At 34.5% G+C, this 20,598-nt stretch overlaps 1 protein-coding gene across 2 annotated transcripts; it reads left to right on the top strand.

Annotated features, from left to right (window-relative positions):
* The first annotated feature begins 1,178 nt into the window (after nucleotides 1-1,178).
* On the top strand, nucleotides 1,179-14,828 carry net. 2 transcript variants are annotated; one of them, XM_011307903.1, is made up of 2 exons: nucleotides 1,179-1,581; nucleotides 12,890-14,828. In XM_011307903.1, exons 1-2 carry the CDS (start codon nucleotides 1,530-1,532, stop codon nucleotides 14,014-14,016), a joined length of 1,179 nt encoding a protein of 392 aa, XP_011306205.1. In that variant the 5' UTR covers nucleotides 1,179-1,529; the 3' UTR covers nucleotides 14,017-14,828. The 2 variants fall into 2 exon arrangements, with proteins under 2 accessions (XP_011306205.1, XP_011306203.1); XM_011307901.1 differs by having other exon boundaries at nucleotides 12,887-14,828.
* Nucleotides 14,829-20,598: the final 5,770 nt, after the last annotated feature.

The following is a 20,598-nucleotide window of genomic DNA, read 5'->3' as shown; positions in this document are numbered from 1 at the left end:
CTGCATGACTTCGTCGTGATTGCGGACATCATGCCGATTTCGGAGTTGAAATCATGTGACTTCAGTGACTTCAATGACTTCAGACGCTTTGAAGGACTTCGGTTTGACTTCATCTGCGCATTCCGAAATGACTTTGGAATTAGAAGTCGGAGTGACAATCCCTCGAAAATTGTTATAGCGTTTTCTCCGGTGAGCATCGCCATTTTGACTGTTTAATTTTCTTCGTCCACTCAAGTTTCAAGCCTTTATATCGATTCGCAGCTAATATAGACAGAAAATAATAGAAGTGAAAAAAAAAGAAAAGAGCAATAAGAGAGAATATTGAAATATCGGTAGGAACTTGAAATAAATGAAAAAAAAATTACGGAAAACTTGAATTTTTATTGAGAGGTCTTCACGCCTCCCACGTCTGAGAAACTGACTTCTGAGGAAAAATATACTCCTTCGCATCTTCCTTGTTCTTTTTATTACGGTTCATATGAGACATAGGCCCACGTGTTTGTATATATAAACAACCCGAAAGAGAGAACCTAGAAAGTTGTGATACAGTAGCGGAATAAACAAATATTACTTACTTCAATGGAGGAAGGAGTGAAAATAGAGGAATGAGAGAATTGAGCGAAAAGAGCAAAAGGAGCGGAAAAAAAAGGAGAAAGAGAGGGAAAAAAGTAAAAAAAAAAAAGAAATGAGCGAAGGAATAGAAAGGAGCGAAAAAGAAAAAAGAGAAAAAGGAGAGGAAAGAGAGGAAAAAAGGTAAAAAAAAGAGAAATGAGCGAAATGAGCGAAGGAATAGAAAGGAGCGAAAAAGAAAAAAGAGAAAAAGGAGAGGAAAGAGAGGAAAAAAGGTAAAAAAAAGAGAAATGAGCGAAATGAGCGAAGGAATAGAAAGGAGCGAAAAAAAGAAAAGAGAAAGAGGAGGGGAAAGCGAGGAAAAAAGATAAAAAAGATAAAAAAGAGAGAAAAGAGAAAAGAGAAAAATGGACATGCTCGATGGGAGCTGGCTGTTCCCCAAAGTACACAGACACGTACGCAGCCCACAAACCCACTGAATCGTGCTTCAAAGTTGCTTCTGCCCTACGCCCCCCACTCCTACCACAGCTTTTATCCCCTCTCTATTTACTGGGCACTTGCACGAGGCGACGAGTCAGTCTTTGAGTTCAGTACTCTGCGGTGCGTTAACGAGAACGCATCTACCGCTTAAGCCATCTAATACACTAAAGTCGAAGTTACGACAATTTCAGAGTTACTTCGAGCTTAACATCCACATTTTGCAAGTTTATCTCGAGTGTTTTCGAGGAGTTCCTGATTAGTTCGATTTGAATTTGTGAATACTTCGATTGGAAAGGATTTCTGTTTGTGGAGCCAAACTGGATTAATTGAGACTTGTGGATATTTTTTGTGATTCTTTTAAAAAAAAATTCACTGGCCTGTGGGTTTATGGAGTTTGTGGATTTTTATACGAGTGAGGGAATTTTGAGGGCTGTTGGGTTTTGAGGGGTGAGGTGACGTGCACTTTGGATTTTGATGCGATGAGCCGCCACGTGGTTGAGAGTAGTAGCGAGTTGTCGGCGTTTATGAAAGGTAATTTATGACTGAAAATATTTGGTGATGGGTGGGATTTTTTTGGGGGGGTTTCGAGGGGGGTGTGGGTTGGGGATTTCGGAGAAATCGGGAAGTTTCGGGGTTTTTCAATGATGCAATTAGAATTGATACGACTCAAAAACGCGAGTTCTTTTAAAAAGTCGAAATATTTCATGAAACTTACCTTTGAAATAATATTTTTATATAATTAGCAACTATCACCACTAAATCTCTTCCTATAAAAAAAAAAATTTGATATTTTCCAATTCCTCGATTTTTCACTGAAATATCCGCTGATAAAGATCATTTTCAGCAAACTTCAGGGTCATGATAATTTAGTATCAAAATATCTCGAAAACTCATAAAGGTTTCAACAGTTTTTGAAATATATCATCAAATATTTCTATGAAAAATTCACTTCAAGAATATTTTCTAAATATATCAATCGTAGAATTCAATTCATCCGTAATATTCCGACTTCCTTATTCCTCAAATATCTTCAAAATTCGTGGAGTTAAGAAGAGAATTCCCTCCAAAAATCTCTTGACACATTCGGCTCTCAATCCATTTCAACTTATGACCCCACCCCCTAAACGGTTTTTAGATTTCCGAAGAAAAAAATTGTTTTGTATTTTCAATAATCCCCATTTTTTCAATAAAAATCCCCTGGCGCCAGTCGGCGATTTCCCTTGATGCTTACCTCATTCAGGTGCATTGAGGCCGATAATTCACTGGTATCGATTGATAACTCCTAATAATAATAAATAAATAAATAAATAAATAAATAAATAAAAGACAAGGGAATAAACGAGAAGAGAATGAAACAGAATGCAGGCCAACACGAGGGAATGATAATTATTGTTACAAGAGGCGCCAGTCGGTCGGGACTTTGGAATTTCTTACATGTATTTGTGTTATACGTATGCAGTAAAACCGTCGAATCGAAGGTAGAGAGGAAAAGGCGATCGGGAATAAACAGTGAGGCCAGTGTTGGGTTCTCTCATTGAATAAGGATGGAGGAGGCTAAATGGCGCCAGCGTGGGTCGCAGTCTCAGACGGTTTATAACGCGCGGGAGAAAACGCGAATCTCAGCAAAAGCCCAACACAGACGACCCTTTGACATCCCTCATTTTATTTCATTTTTTTTTATCGTTTATACTGCTAAACTTTGAAAATCCCTCACTTTTCGTACAGTCGAAATCATTTCACTCCTGGATTCCCCAGAAAGACTTTTCAAACAACTTTTGCACACTAAATATTTCTACACACATCCAAATTTTTTGTTGGTTTTTTCAACAAAAATATTTAATTCCATTCGTGTGCAAAAAATGCTTTTTTTTTGGGTCGTGACGTCAATTTTTTTTAAAAACTGGAGAATAATTTTCCCGTGGCAATTGATCGATTATGAAAAACTTCATTAATATACGATCTATTTCACAGCACACAGAGAGAAAGAATTAAGGGATATTTAATTTTTTGAGTTTCGAGTATCGGACAATGTATTTTTCGCAATTTCATATCAATATTATCAATAATATTAAAAATCTGACAGAAGAATCTCCCCAGCAAGCACTAAATTTATCAAAATTTCCATTACTATATGATATAAAAAATCTGCGAATTCGTTTTCTTCTCAGAGATAATCTAAATTATTATCATTAGCCCCTTGAAATGATCCCGGGTGTCCAAAATCAATGAATAATTCCTACGATAATCATGCAGAATGCATAATTGATGCGTCATTTATTAGCGACGAAAAAAAATGCTGCAATGAAAAAAAAAATTGTCTCCTCTCGCATATTTGAGGCGTTACCCCGAGATTTTGGATGCATTCCCTGCGGGTGTAAGCGATATCCCATTGTGAAACTGTCCAGGTTAGAATAGTGGCCTCATCTCGTCTGGGATATTCCCGAAGGCGTCCCTAAGAGATGTAAACGCCCACCTGTGGACCCTCTTATTTATTTATTTTACCCGTACAATCCACCTGGGATCTGACTCACCATCCGCATTATGTGTAATCCATTCAAATTTAATCGTAATCCAGTGGTTTTTTCACAACCACCACTAAATTCTCGACAATTTTTCATTTTTTAAATCCTCCACTTCAGTCTTCAAAATCTCCCTCTTGCTCATACGTTCGTAACGTATTTTCTGCGCCATTTTATAAATCTCGAAATTCACTCCGAATTGTTTTAATTTCATACATTTATTTCCACTCAAACGGGCGTGACAATTATTTAAATAATAGTGAACATGGGACTGTATGTCAAGTCTGCTTTGACTTTAATTTATGGTTTTATTTGGAAGTTTATTATTCGCGCTTTCGAATAATTGCGTTTTTCTAGTTATGAACGTCGAAATAATAATCTCATGGTTTTCATAAATTAATGAATGAATTAAAATTAATTTCCGTGTACGAATCATTAAAAATAATCCCAAAATATCTCGTAAATTTAGTGAATTTCAAAATTTGAACTATAAATTTGGAATAAACATAACTTTCCATTTTATTTATTCAAAATGAATTGAAAAATAAAGTTAAACGGTATTAACAACCAAAATAAACACTTGTTCGCTCTGATATCGCTGTAGTAATTGAAAAAAAAATCGTTATTTTTCGGGAAATTTTGCTGATGGATTGTCGATTTATTCCACCGATAGGGGAAAAAAAATCAACACTCGCAACAGGTTGAAAGCTCACCCCTGATGGTTTATTACTCGTCGTACTTACGCAGGTGATTATCTACCCCTGAAATCTAACTGGCAAACGGATGGTCTTCAACGACAGATAAGCACCTGTCTCATCGAGTGTAAACTCGTTATTTCGTATGGTAATTTGTTGGAATCGATTTGTTAAAGAGTCCACTCAATTAATTACGAGCGATTGGTGACGACTTTCGTCGATAACAATTTTTCCCCCGTAATTTCTCGTTCAAATGCTTATTTCATTAATTAGTGGAGATGAACAGGGCAGAAGGCAGCACTAATGAATTTCCATTTGCAAAAACTGCAGGGCACTTATTCAACTTTTAATCAATCCTCTCGTATATCAATTGCGATCGGTTAGTGATTTTGATGGACAATTGGTGGAATCGAGTTGGAAATCTCCACAAAAATCAATTTATCACCATAAATATTGTTTGTGCAATTATCCAATTATTTTTGTATAATCTCTTGGCAATTACATCTGACAACTCAATTGGCTTCTGCAAAACTAGCAAATCCACGAGGGAACGTCGTGACTTGAATTTCGCATTACATTTGTACTTCAACTTTGTTTTTCATTTTTTTTTCCTCAGTGAAAAATAAAATTGTTATTATCAGAAATTCATCTGGGGAACAAGTAACCGCGTAATTCATGTTTACTGCCTCCGTTTATAGTTTATTACGCATCGATATCAGTGAGTCAATAGGATACTCATCCGGACGTTATTTTCAAGGCAGTTGATATTGTCCGTGTACATGCGAATTTTAATGCATCAACGAATTATTTCAATTGATGTACTATCGTTATTGTACTCATCTACAATGTACGCAAATGGGGTTATCACTTCCTGGATTGGGTTATTTACATTAAATCACATGTATTCAAATTTTAAACTTCTTGAACTGGAATAATTTCATTGCTCTCGTCGACTTTGAAAGATGATTATTTGTTTACTGATTGGCATCACGAAAAAAATACGCTAATACTTGAATATAATTGGATTAGATGTCATTTGTATTCAAATATATTCAGGATATTCAGGATATATTGGATATATTACATTTTCTCGAGTATGTGTGTGTAAATAATGTTTTTCGCATTTATACTGTTTTCTGCGCGTGTAATGACCATTTAATGTTAAATAATCATCATAGCACCCCAGAGTTGCAATTTTGTAGTGAAAAATTGAAGAAAACAATTTAGTTTGCAATGATTAAAGACTATTATTATTAAATTGAAGGGATAAGATATATTGATATTTATAATGGATAAAATCTTGCTTTAATAATATAATAATTATTTTAGCAATAATAGTTTTTTATTTTCTTTGGTGTTACAAGACATGTGTTTTACACCTTCTCCGCTTGCTCCATTCTTAATTAATATATTTAATTATTTTAGTAATGATTTCATATAATTTTACGGATTTATTAGTCTGGTGGATATCATGGGTGAATCGAAGGTTAAAAATTTATTCGACGCGCCGATATCACCGGTATTGTAAATTTTGCATTAAAAAAATTCAATAAAAAAATTTAATAACTTAAAAAACATAAAATCTGTGCATCACGTAGGTGTCTTGTCTCATCTTTGGCACAGCTGGTGACCGTCTCACTTTTATACTCGTTCGCCCACTCGCCTCCCCACGTTACACACATCTCCACATATAAAAAGATTATTCCCCAGCACGTGCTTACCAACGAATACCCATCGGCGTTGACTCTCCTGTCGTCGTTAAAAAATAAAAAAATAAAAATGTATACCATCTGGCCAGCGCCGATTCTATCCGCATCACTTTTACGCGTCTCCGGACACAGGTGTTCACTTCCGCTTTTGAATATGCATTTTTTTTTTCATCAATTTAAATTCCCTTTCTTCAGTCTAGTCTAAATTATATATTGGCCATGACCAAATCCGGTTGATCTATAGACCCAATAGGCTTGCGGGGCAGAACTGTTGAAATAATTGAAAATTTGCGGGAAAAATCATTGGAATATCAAAATTGTGTTATTGTTTTTAACTAGATTATTTTCCGGGAAAAAATTCATAGATTGTTTTTTTAAAAACATTTCGTAGCCTCGATTGTTTATTGAAATCCTTCATTTTTTCAATAAAAATATTCAATAATAATTGAAATATTGTTTCCCATAATAATTTTTTTCTCTAAAAATCATTGATATTTATTTATTGAATATGACGTAATACATTCATTAATAATTTGCATAAATTCTATTATATTTCTTCAACGATGTGTATAATCTGGTAAATTCTTCAAGAAATCTTTTGGAGATATCTCTGATACTAAGGAAGATAATGAAATTTTCATTAGAATATTTTTTGCTGAGCTAATTAAGCTCTACAAAAAAGGCAATAACCAAAATATCGCTATCTCCCCTAGATTCGGAAATATTCCCGAAAAACCCCGAAGAGTCAATTGAGCATTTCAACTTTCTTGGCCTCTTCACTCCAAAATTTAAATAATGTACGGTTTTTTGAATAAATTCTATAAGAATTCTATAAAAAAGAAGAAAGACACAAAGAAAGTCCTAGTTTTTGCAAATGGAAATTCATTAGCATTTGATTTTATCCCATTCCTCGTCGCTCTTTTTTTATATCCGCTGGAATGAAATTGGCGTTAATTTTCTTTTCTGTTGGATGAGATGAACGGAATTTTCTCTGCGTCGATGCCCCGCAGTTTGTACAGATGTCCCGTAGGTTATTTTCGATCGTTCTCCCTCCCTCAAATGTACGTCCACTAAATTCACTCGTGTTTGAATAACTATTCCGACGCGGAATTTTCGCGCTACCGCACGTGTTTGACGTATTGCCACATCGCAATAAAAACCGAGCTCAAGTATTTGTCCATTAATGTCTGCTTTATCAAACTGTAAATAACAAAATTGAAATGCGCGTGCTTCGTCAATAGCGATGTGAACTGCTTGCACTATTCAATGATAACATAAACAAAATAAATTAGGATGCAATTTGTTGGAAATTATCGTCATTCAACATTTATACATTTACCATAATTCCCAGGAATTACTAGTTTGCTAATTTCACAATTTAATTGACATTTCATTTATCGGGAATGCACAAAAAATATTTATTGTTGCGTAGTTATCAATAGCGTAGTTACCAATTATAGTGGTACTGCGTAGGTCTACTATATTAATAATACTTTGGTGGTTATATTAACTAAATATTTATTTGTTAAGCTAAACTTTAAAAGTACAAAAAATAATAACGCCGTCGTTCTTTCCTTTCGTCTCCACTAAATTCATGTGTCTATCGTCTTTCTGAAACTCTTCATTCATTAATTTTCTGTCTTATTGATTTTTTTAACAAACTTATTATTTTTATTATTTAACGTATAATTATTGTGCATTGTTGACAAAAGCGGGATATTAATACAGAATGTATTTGAAAAAAAATGTTGAGTTTTGCATTTTTGCATTTTTTGTTAATGATAGCAGAAAAGTTCACCTCTTGATAATAATATCATTTTCCGGGGAGATGCATAAAATGTAATTTAATATTATCACTGTTAATGCAGGATTACAAGAGTTTAATCATACAGTTTTAAATGGGACATCCTGTATTTTTCAATTAGTACTTCCAGACATAAATTTCCGCGCAGAAGTTTTTCCACAGAATCAATCACGGTTTTCTATTATTTTATATTATTACTATTGTCTATTACTCATAAAAATGACCACATTCTTCGTATTTTTAGAGACAATAGATCGGATTAACTCGTCACATTGTGAAATCCATTTTTTGTTCGTGGTAAACGATAAGATACTTGACCTGGGTGACGAGATTTCACTGCAATAAACTCAGAGATTGATAGCGCATGTCAATAACACGAGCCACGAGTTTGATCTTTCACCGATCGACTGCATCTTCTGAATGAAAGATAAAACGCCTCCATATGTGTCTTGTGTTAGTTTGTTTTTTTTTATTATGGCTTGTAAGAGTGTGGCCTCGAGTGAAGTCGTGTTGATGCGCAACTGAGGAACTCGATGATGTTTGCGAATGTTGAAGATGTGTCTTGGTGGCGCCTGTCGGTGACCTCCTAGACCTCAATACGATCACGTTCCTGTGGAATCGACATGTCGGATGTTGAGCATCAGCGGGAAATTGCCCTTTACATATCGCTCGGTTCAATCTATTCCGAAAAAAAAATATTCGTCAAAATACTCACAGAAATTTCTTGGAATTTCAGTCACTAAATCACCAGTCAGTTATGAATTTTTAATTAGAGGGTTCTATTTCCGATTAATTGATTAATTGATAAAAATTGCTGAATCGGATTCACGATTAAGGGAAATTTACAGATTGGATTTAGTTGTGATATCTGGAAAATATTGATAAAATAAATTAATTATAGTGCTTTCTTTTTTTTATTCTCTATTATGTGCGGAAAATTGACTTTTCATTACGACGTGTGGAAAAGTGACTTTTCATCACGACGTGTGGAAAAGTGACTTTTCATCACGACGTGTGGAAAAGTGACTTTTCATCACGACGTACCTAAAAATTACTTTTCCGCACTTGTTACGAAATGTACTATTACCACACCACATATACATTATTATTCCATTGGTCTTTTCCTAACATTATTGTCAACACGTGTAAAAAAAAAACATTTCGTCCAGGGTATGAGGTCTGGTCGAAGACAAGATCCTTTGTCCTTGAGTAGATTCACGTGTTGAGTTGTTTAGGTCATAAACAACTTAAGTCACTCGATATTTCCTGTGGCCTGTGACAGAGTCGCTTGTCTATGATTCACTTAAAAATATTCCCAACGCACGGTTTTCAACGTTATATGAACCTGACAATTGAAAATTATTGGAATATTAAACAAATTAATTGATTCATCAGGCGAAAATTTTGCAGAAATTTCACGACCGCTTGTCGTTGTTAAAAGTAAAAAAAGTGTAATTATTTAATAATGTACGATTGCAAAGGAATATTTTGTGCTTTTTGTACTTTTTTCGGTTTTTATAAATCACTACCCGATTTTTCGCATCTTTTGTTGAAATAGAATCATGTAGTGAAGCAGATGTGCAATATATAAGCTTACACATCCGCACTAGTTATCTTCCCACACATGGCGCGATAAAGCTTCGGTGCCAGGTGTTTCGTTCGTGTTATCATTTTTCTTATTATTAGCTCGAGTTTTTCGCCACTCCCCAACATCTCCAACAGTTCCAAATGGGTACCAGGTGCGAATATCTCGAGTCCGCCCTTATCTCGGATTTCATTATACACAAAATCCGTTTATTCTTATTCTTCTCAATGCCATTTCCCCTCTCACCCTGTCGTACAGAAAAAAATATATACAAGCGAGTGAATTGTTTTTATTTTTATTTCGTTTGGAAAGTTTTTCGAGGCTAATTAATTAGTTTGCGTGACCAAAATCATCGCGCCAGAGTCCGCGGTCTCACGCTCACTCAAGTTATATTTACCGCGTGATAAGGAAAAAGTTGCACCAACAAAATATAACCAGACCAGTTTTCCTCCGATCTACGACTCCGGCAATATCAAGTATTTTATTCGCACGAGTGTTATCTGTAATGTACATACGACGCATAATTAATGTGAGAAATGCAATCGAGATTAGTTACCGTGGGATTTTCAATCGATACATAATCGAAAATTCTTTGTTCCTCGTTTGTATCGCTTTTCTGCCAACACTCATCTAAAATTCCAATAATAGAAAAGAATAGGTTCCTCACTAAATTTCCTTTTTTTAATTTTTTTTAGTTTTTATTAAAAATGGGTTTGTTACTATTGCGATTATTATTTAAAATCTCTTGGAGTACAATTTACGTCTCAGCTATTACCAAAATTCTGTCAACGTGTGTGTCAATGCGAAATGTCAATTATTTATAACAATGAAAAAGAATTTGGGGTATACATCATATTAAAAATTATAATGATTAACAAAACAACTTATTTCTAATATAAGAAAACGTTTTCTTCTAATCTAGTAAGGATTATCTGGACGAATGATTAATTCGGATAAGTAAAAATATTCCGTCATACTAGTGTTGGAAAATATATTTTCCTCATGATGTTACCTTCAGCATGGCGTTTACGATTTAACGAAACTGGACACTTAGCCTCGAGTTGAATGTGAGAGCAATTCCAAAAAACCCATTAATTTTTAACAATCTCCATAAATCCATTTTTCCGGTAAAATATTCAAAAAATATTGCTCCTTTCTCCAACGACATTCTCCTCCAATAAAAATCCTCTCCCTGGGGCTCAAATAAAATGCTCGCGTCGCGATCGAATTTACAACTCTCAATAATTTTATCGGTCTGTCGTTGATAAGACGAGAAGGTTCACAGTGCGGAAAACTCCGATATCACCCAGAAAAGCTCCCTCCTTAACCCGAGTATAAACAATAAAAATAGAAAAAAAAAAAAAAAGAGACTTGAAGTCTCGGATTAGCAAGCGGCGCCAGCGCCATGTGGCTCGTCTCAGTTGTTAACTGCAGTAGCCGCGAAGGGGGATGAGAAAAATGTACGAATGAGACAGGCGAAAGAGGAATAAGGAATGAGTATTCAGAGTGGGGAAAATAAACGATACGAGTGAGAGGGGAAAAGAGGGCAATCTGTAATCGAGAAACCTGAAACGGCTGCGACAACGCCATATACGTACGCTACCGTCGGTGGATCGGAGCGATAAATTATTGTTGCGACTATCGATCAGACGTTACGTTACTGGTTACCCTTCCGAGAGCCAATTATTTATCGCTAAAATGTCGGGTTGAACTTAAAATTTTCTATAAAATCAAATGAATTGTAAAAAAAGCCACGTTCAGGAGTCGATAATTGGAAAATCAATAAATATCTCCCGCCAACCGAAATCAGTCATTGTAAATAAAACCAGTCGAATATGGCTTTTCCTTTTTGTTTAACATCTAGAAATTTTCCCCTGATGAATTATCCATAGAGTCGATATTATTATTGTCAATATTGGATTATGGAGAGGAATTAGTAAATAATTAAAATAATTAGAGTTAGAGGTTAACTTTTATTAAATGCACTCAGAAGGTATATCTTTCTCCTATGACCTCTGCATCTCGACTGAATCATGGCAACCAAAGTTTTCACGCTCTGGACCCATTTTACAAAAGGCCCTTGTTCATTCATCTCTTTCTATTTCTGTTTTTATAAACTGTTCTCCTTATCCTGATGCTGTTCTAAGAAAAATTATAAAATAATAATATGAGCCAAAAGATCTATGGGATAACTATTAATTTTTGTGCACCCATACCAAGTGCGCTCAATAGTCAATCATATGATCGCATGTTTCAAATTAAGGGAACGGAACGTATTGTTTGTTTTTTGAAGGATCGATGTCGAGGTGACCATCGGTTTTGGACTGTAGGTTGACTAGTTAACCTTTAGTTGATCCTCGCTTAACCTTGATTTAATATCGGTCCAATTCGGCACAAGGTTGACTAAATTATGGCGACGTCTAGAGTAGCATTGGCTCATCAAGCCCCAACTAAATCCTGACTAAATCCGGGCTAAACTCCTCACTAAACCTCAGATAAATTCCGATTCCGGTTAAACCTTAATTGAACTGTATCTAAACTCCGACTAAATCGTGACTAATCTGTAACTAGGCTCCGAGTAAATTCCGACTAAACTCCAACTAAAGTCCAACTAAACTCCAATTATCTTCAAATTCGAACTCAATCGCATTTGAATCGCAATTTCTCCAATTTGAATAATAATTTGTTCAGTTATCGTTGAAAAACACTAGACCACATGCATACGCAATTGCCCATACATTTGAATTCCTAAAGCCGGAATTAATCATCCTGACGTAAAAAATCGGAAGCATCGCATTTGACGAATGCAAAGCTTCCACTCGGAAACAAAACGACTCATGTCAATTAATCGAAAGAGAGATAGATTTTGCAGTCGAATGATTAAAAAAATGTGGCTGTGGCGTTGTTTTTATCGAGAGAATAATTTCCAATTGAATAGTGGTTGAGTCTTGTTGTTGAATAATAAATCACGCCCCAACCTGGGCAAACGCCAGATGGTGGCAGCTGGATGACGGGGCTTTAGAGACGCGTCACTTGAGTCACTGGCGAATAATGTTGAAACAAGTATTAAAAGTAGACTCATGCGGTTTGAACAATAAAACCCACCCAAGTATAAAAAAGATCATTAAAATCACGAAAACATCGCAAATCACTCTCCACAGCATCGAGACCATTAATTCCAGTTGTTAATTAACCAGTGATAAATGCCTTTACTTAATTAACTACTCAAGGCTTCATCCACCCTTCATCAACTTATCAGTTGATGAACGAACTAGCCGACTTAAGGTGTTCCACCAGTTATTCCGTCATTGTTTCAGCCCTAAATCAATCTCTGAGCAAAAACATTTTTTCATTTTTACGCGACTGATTACCTGTGCATCTCTACATTCTCTGAATATTGATTTTATTGTTCAGATTTTTAGATTTTTAGATTTTTATCTCTTTACTTTACTTTAAATAACTTTAACACAAGACATGTACAAGAGATGATAACTAATCGCCCCGTTCTTCTTTTCTGATTACAGCAGGTGTAATGGCAGGTACAGAGAGGGACGCTGGTTTCTGCAGCGGTGGTGACGAGGACGACATGTCAGGTCTCCACTCTCCAAGTGCCTCTGAAGACAGTGTCGAAGTCCAGATATCCCCAATTTCCCTGAGGAACAAGCGAAAGTTAGCGGAACCACGAAAGCTTCAGGAGCAATCGACAGCCCCCCTGAAGAAGCGTCGATTCGATCTCATCCAGGAATCATCGACAGTCGTCGACGAAGAGTCGAGACCACCAAATACACCATCGCCTTCGCCATTTCGTCCTTGGAGCAGTCCGGCCAAGCCGACAGAATCCAAAACTCAGACTGCCCTGAAGCCATCCGAGTTCTCTCGTAAAACGTCCGAGAACTACCTGACGACTGACCTCAGGATTCAAGAGGAGAGATGGCGACAGGAGGAGGCGAGGAGACGCGAAGAAGAGGCCCAGAGGCAGCATGAGGCGAGAATCCAAGAGGAAGTTCTTGCTAGGCTCCAGGAGTCCGAAGCGAGAAGAACAACATCACCAGTTTCGTCCCAAACGTCGAGTTCTTCTGTCACATCTTCACAAAGTCGAGAGAGACAGAGGTTCCAACCACCACCACCACCTCCACCACCACCAGCACCACTCAGATTGCAGGAAGAACCTCTGGCATTGGTTTTGAGAGGAGAGCCACCAAGAGTACCAGCGCATCCAGCTGTCAATGGTAGCTTCGAACGCAGTTCAACGTTCCCTGTGTGCATAGCTGAGCCAACGTTTTCCGATAGCTCGAGGGATGGCAGTCAGAGGGAGAGCGATCAAAGGAATCATCAGAGTGGCCAGCAAAGAAATTACAAGAACATGACGAGAGAGAGGAGGATAGAGGCGAACGCCAGGGAGAGAACAAGAGTTCACACCATCTCAGCTGCTTTTGATACTTTGAGAAAGTCTATCCCAGCTTACTCTCATAATCAGAAACTGTCGAAACTGTCTGTTCTGAGGATTGCCTGCAGCTACATCATGACCCTCAGCAAAATAGCCAATACTCCGGAGGGCGAGGAAACGACTAGTTCAGCTCTCGGTACCTGTGTTGACATGGTTTCCAGGACAATCCAAACGGAGGGAAAATTGAGAAAGAAGAAAGACGAATAGGGGTTAAAGACTTTTGGTTTTCAAGGTCGGGGGAACTGGTGTCCTAGACCAATGCAAGATCACTCAATGCTCAATGACTTCGCCCAATCTTGCTGTTAGGGTTAAGATTTTTTTTCGCGAATTTTGTTAAGAGGTTTGACAATACTTTTAGGGTAGGGTGAGAGAATCTGAAGACAATAATTGTTTGTTTTTGTTTTTCAATATTTCGGAGTTGGGATCATCTGTTTCCAAAGGATCTGATAAAATTGGAGGAAATTTGTGATTTAATGTTAAAGTTTATTGATAACTCAAACTTTGGAATATGTTTTATGAGCTTTTTAGAATTTACGGTTTAGATGGATAGGCTTACTTATTCTTGTGGAAACAGCCAAATTTGGGATGAAATCATGCTTCCAGTTATTCGTTGACTGACGCCAAGTACAAAAACTTCAACTGCTTTTTTATTTTCTCGAGGGAAAAGTATAGGATACATTTAGGGTAATTGTCAAAGCTCCATTGTATATAGTTGGATGATGTTAAGTCAGTGAAAACCGTCGGTGACGGTTTTTGTTATTTTTAAGAAGGATTTTCCGCATAAGATATTAGTTTTAATCCCAACGAGATCTAACATTCTTACGATCTTATTGACAAGAAATTATATGGATATATTATATTGAGCAATAGATTATATGATCATATAAATTAAAGTGCGTGCGCTTGAATGGCGCTCATGTCCTGTATGTACCTTTCTACAGATTGTAGATTTATTGCCAAGTGGTGTTTTTTTTTTCTCTTGAATTTTAATATTTGAAATTCAATAAAACAAAGTGATTCCTAACAATTAAATACTGGATTTGTACTCATTTATCTTGTCCTCCGTATGACATTCACATGCGAATTATTGAAAATTCATTGTTGTCTTGCCAATTCCAAAAATAGAAGATCGTCCCATCACCTGAGAGACTAGGAGAGAGCGGGATAAAAAAGATCATCTGAAATTAATCTGTCACTCAGTTTCTTCACCAGTTTTTGAACGGTAGCTCATAATCTACAGATCTAGGATAATTTTTCATGAGAACCTTTTCTGTAGCCCTTGAAAATACCTATGTAAAAGGTTATTATGAAAATTTCGCCATCTCCATTGAATACCGATATATTTAAAAAAAACTTAAACTCATTTTGATTTTGATGTTACATTATTTCATCTTTATTTTTTATTCTTCACTTGTCCGTCTGATTTGAGCGTCGGTTTATCCTTAGCTTTTTATTTCATATGATTTTCGAATCTATAGAGAAAAAAGGAGTCATTATTATTACTCAGTACTAAGCGCATTGAGTATTTCATTTAAAAAAACCGCAGGTGGAGTTTAAGTTTCACTTTACATTCATTTAAACCGAAAACCAGTTTACCGCCAGTACAATTTCGATATTGTGAGTGGTAATAATGATTGAAATAACATTTACAAAGAATATTTTTCTCTCCGATATTGAGTCTCACGTTTACTGCTGATCGATTTGTGATCTAGGTAAGTAATCCCATAATTACAACGTCATTACTGTTTTTGGTATAAATAGAATATGGAAAAAGTCTTAGACTTTTCCACAAATTATAAATCATTAGCGTTTGATTTCCTTGTACTATATTGAGAATCACTGGCCATTCGATGAGAATCTCATAAATATTAACAATATTAATAAAAGAAATAAATTTACAACATTTTCTTAACAGTGACACTCTGAAAATGTTAAACTATATTTTATACAATCGCAAGTAATGTACATCCAAAAGAAAAAAATCCTGAAATCTTGTTCTATCATTTCCAAAAATTTAATTAACAATTTAAAAAATCTTGTTTAGGGACGCCAGATATCTTAATTTGTATATTCATAAAAGTTTTTTTTTCATAAAAATAATTTGACAATCTCAATGTTAATCTTTAAAAAGTTACTAAATGCCAAAATCTGAATTTTCAATTTTATCATCTAAAATGGAGACGTCTGAGCGTCTGAAATTAATCGTTCGGACCGCCAAATGTAGTCATTACTGATTGAATTAAGGTTGTTGTCGCGTAGAATTTTTTTTCGAGTTTTCGTTAACAATTTTATGGTGAATAGTTTGAAAAATTAGCAACAAAATGAGCCTTTTCCGTTTGCAATTGACCGTTTTGAACTTGAGATATAAATTTTTGAAATTCGAGTGATTTAACACGTGTTAAAATGGAGTTTTGCCGATTAGAATTTTTTAAAAATCAACGGCTCGACAGTTTCAGAAATAAAAAAAAACGTGGAATATACATCGTGGGAGGAAATACAGAAAAAAAAATCAAATCGATTGACCGTTTGGTTTACGGAATATAATTATCGGAAATTCATAAATTTATGTAATTGAAAATAGTTAATATGGAAAATATATAGTTATGCTTTAGCTATCCATGCACAATGCAATCAATCAAGTGAGACTATATACTGCTAAAAGATTGTGTTCTAAACTGGCCCGTTTCACAGCGGATAAACTTTTTACAGAGACTGTCGCGCGACAACCACCTTAAAGATCTTCGAATAGATGAAATTGATCGAACCGAAAGACTAGAATTCAGTCTTTCAATCGTGAAATGAATTTTTCCACCCAACTCCAATTAAACTCTATCTGACTCTCAATTTGGATAGTGAAATTTATTTTTATCACTGAGTTTTCAGTCATCGATCTCCTGCTCAATGTTTTAGAATTTCCCAGAGACTGTGTTATCTCTTCTGTTAAAAAAACAATGATTTCCCACCAAGTTAGTTATTCATTTGAGTTTACAGGATAAAACGTTCAGTCAACAGAGGCAGATAGTCTTATCGTATGTTACACCCGGCTAAGATAAATCCGTAAACATGGTACAGATGTACTCAGGTGCAGAGTAAAAATACGTCAACCAAGACATCTGGTAATGCCAAGGCTTTTCGCTTCTTCTTCACGATCCAATCTCGCCTGGCAATCAATCGACAAACTCTGGAACTTTTTCACCAGCTTTATTCAATCCGGAATTCCTGTGTCGATGGAGGCATCATAATTGAATGATTGAGGGATTCTGATTCATTGGACAATAGAGAATTCTTCAGGAATATTTATGGCAACAGGTCACATTTGGTTTTGTTTGATCGAGATTAATGGGAATGATAAATCACCCTTTACCCATTTTGTCATTCATTTATTCTTCTTCCCGGGAGGAATTCGATTAGAATAAAAAATTTTATTGCATTCGCAACTGCAAATTGTGATTTCAAATTAAACTCTTCAAGGTATGACTTGATGAAAGTTTAATTTACTGGAAATCCTTCCTACCACAATTCGCTGAATACTTCATATTTATTCCACTTTTCACAATTTCTGATGAAAGGAAAAATTTCCAAGGTATTTGAGTAATTTTTACACATAATGACCCTTACCGATTTTATCTTTTTGATCCTTGTCCTGGCATTCACAATCGCTTTAATTTACAAATAAATGGCTAATTTACAAAATGAAAACAATCGCAATTCAAATTTTTAATAATTATCGATTTATCTCGGAAACTATTGATTTGAGATGAAAAATAAATTAATATAAATAAATAAATAAATAAATTCCATAAATTCTATTATTCTATTGTTTTATCTGGTATTGCCCTTCTTCGGCTTCATATCGTGACAGATGTATACAATTAATTAACATTAATATAATTATTTTTCTGTAATCCTTAAAATCCTCAAACGACAAATTCACTCTCCTCTCCAGTGCGTTTTTCCGAAATATCTCCGAAATTAAAGGAGACAGCGAAATACGTGTTAAAACCTTTTTTGTGGTGATAATGGAGATCTATGGAAAAGGTTATTACAAAAAATCCGCTATCGCCGTCAGTTTCGCAGATATTTTGGAAACATGCCGACAACAATTCACCGCAATTCGCTTCACCACTTCATACCAGGCGCACAAAATCAAAAACTTTGCAGTTTTCCGCAATTGTTAAAAGTTATGAATAAGCTGCAGTTGATCGAATAGAGTGAAGAGAGTTTGCGATAATGAAGTGGTTGCACAGGAAGAGGAATATTCAGTATAAAACCCCAAAGGCTACAAAATGATTGACTCTTTTCCGGTAGCTTCGTTGTAAAACAAATAATAGAAAATATAAAAAATAAAACAAATAAATTTTTCAGGTTTAAAAAGGATTTTCTTGGAAAATTTCATTCTATCGTTTATTCCCAGGGAAGATCAAGGAAAATGGCGGATGGATTCTATAGCTGGAGGGGTAGTTGGAGGATTATTTCTCCTCTATTTTTATGATTGTTAAAATTCACATTTTATTGAATGACACTGGAAGTAATTCTAGTGTAATAAATTGAGAAAATTCCGGAACACGCGGAAAGACAAATTATTTTGCGATTATGACTGGGAAGTAGTTGTCCAAATAGAGAAAAAATGATTTGGGAATCTTTTTTTGGATGTATTATATTTTTTTTGCTAATAAATTAGCAATTAAATTCGAACGGCCATTAAAAAATTATATCAGAATTTATAGTCGACCAATTACCGAACAAGAGGGGCAGAACGGGCCGGAGTATAAGAAAAAAGTTGAGTTTAAAGCTATAGTAATTATCCAAATTATAGTAATTCCAAGTTTTGATGAAGTAAATTCAAGTAGAATATTCTGCGATAGTCCCAAGAATTCAAATATTTCTAAAGTACCAATTTCGGGACCTCTTTCGTATCTATGGATTATTATTATTGTTATTGTTGCTGTTAATTTCATCCTTAAACTAATTTATTTTCCTTTTTTTCATAAATTTGTTAAGCCATTTATTTCCTATATTTCCTAACGTTTTTTATACAGTTAGATGGTGAGAGAAACTGATTTAAAAAAAAGTCAGAAATGAAAAAATTAATGAAGGAATAGAATTTTAATTAATGTCGATAAGTAGAAAAAATTTATTAGCGCTCAATAAATAATGAAGTTTGAGAATATTACGTTTTCGAGTTTTTTGGGTCACGATGGGGTGATGGAAGAGAAAAAATATAAAACTTAAATTTGAAGGATTAGAATGCCTCAACTCGGAAGCAAAGACTGAATAAAACCTGAAATCCGTCGATGTTAGTCATCAGAACATTTTTTTCGGCTATCCGCGAGTGTTAAATAAAATGATGAATTGGCGAGGAAAAATTACCGAGTGTATTTAACCAGACATTATATGCATAAAAAATAAACAGAAGACAGATGAATCTGTGTACTCATGATTGTTTATTCGGAATGATGATTATCGGTTGTGGTTCGGGCACAGTCTAATTAAATGCAAATACGTGAGAGTGAAGTGTGTGATGATAGAGACTTTCAAAATGACCTAGAGCGTTTTATTACCTTGTGCTATCACTTTGCACTTATTTTGGCCAGTGGAATATTTACGGCATCAATGAGAAACAACTTCAGGATCTTTTAAGCTTCGATTTACGCTAAAAAAATGGTTCAAGCAAATGAATTTACTTCTGCCAAGTCAATCCGTGGGAAAATTTACATGGAATATGCAGATTTTCTAGTTGTCAGTAAATTTACTTGGCTAAGTAATTATTTTTCTCAGTCTAGTGTCAAATAATTCTGCCTTGATTAAATTCTATTTCACACGAGTTTCAGTTGCGCAAGCAAAAAATTTTATATTTCAGTTATAATTACTTGTTTAATCATCAATTACGCTTTTGAGTTATGAATACAGAATTGTATATATTTATGTATATATTATATATATTTTGTATTACTGCATTTCTAAAATTTCTGATGAACTAAATAAAATTTTTATTTAAATAATTCTAAATTGTTCAGAAAGATTTTATTCATTTGTAAAATTTAATAAATTTCAATTTATTCAGAGAATTTAGTGGGAACTTAAGGGAATAAATAAATTCTAATGTTCATTATTATTCAAGCACAAAAATTAATAAATTGTCATTAACATAATGTGAATAAGTCCTAAATCAAATTAGACCCAAAAAGGCAGATTTTTATTTTTTTTTTAGTTTCTATTTAGATCTAACGATTAATTAGTTCGATATTGATTAATTATCAGTAAAATTACATATAACTTGAAGTTATAGAGTATTCCATAATATAATTTTTTAATTTTTTTAGGGAATAAATGAAACTTCATTTGATCTCTCACAATATTTTTCTAAATAGTAGCGTATACGGCGCGCAATGCGCGCCCAAGCTTACATGTATGGGGTATTATCATATAAAATCTTCATGTAAAATCTGCATATTAAAAGAATCTTAAGTATCTAAAAAAATTAGTCATAATTTAAGTTTTTTTCTTTAATTAAATTCAATTGATAAATATAACAATTTTCAATATATAAACAAATTATATATAAATTTTAAATTAATATATATATAATATATAGTTATATATAATATATTATAAATAATATATAGATATATATATATTATAAATATACATATATATTAATTATTTATATGAATATATTAATATGATATGCTTAGCTTAGCTATGCGCCAAAAAAAGCTGACAAAAAACGTTACATGCTTTTTTTTAAAAGGGAATCCGGATAATGGTCTTTACAATTTCTGTACAGTT

Source organism: Fopius arisanus, unplaced genomic scaffold, assembly GCF_000806365.1.
Source record: "Fopius arisanus strain USDA-PBARC FA_bdor unplaced genomic scaffold, ASM80636v1 scaffold00056, whole genome shotgun sequence".
In the NCBI taxonomy this organism is placed as follows: Eukaryota; Metazoa; Arthropoda; class Insecta; order Hymenoptera; family Braconidae; genus Fopius; species Fopius arisanus.
Note: the sequence above shows the minus strand (reverse complement) of the source record. Positions and strands in the feature narration are given on the sequence as shown.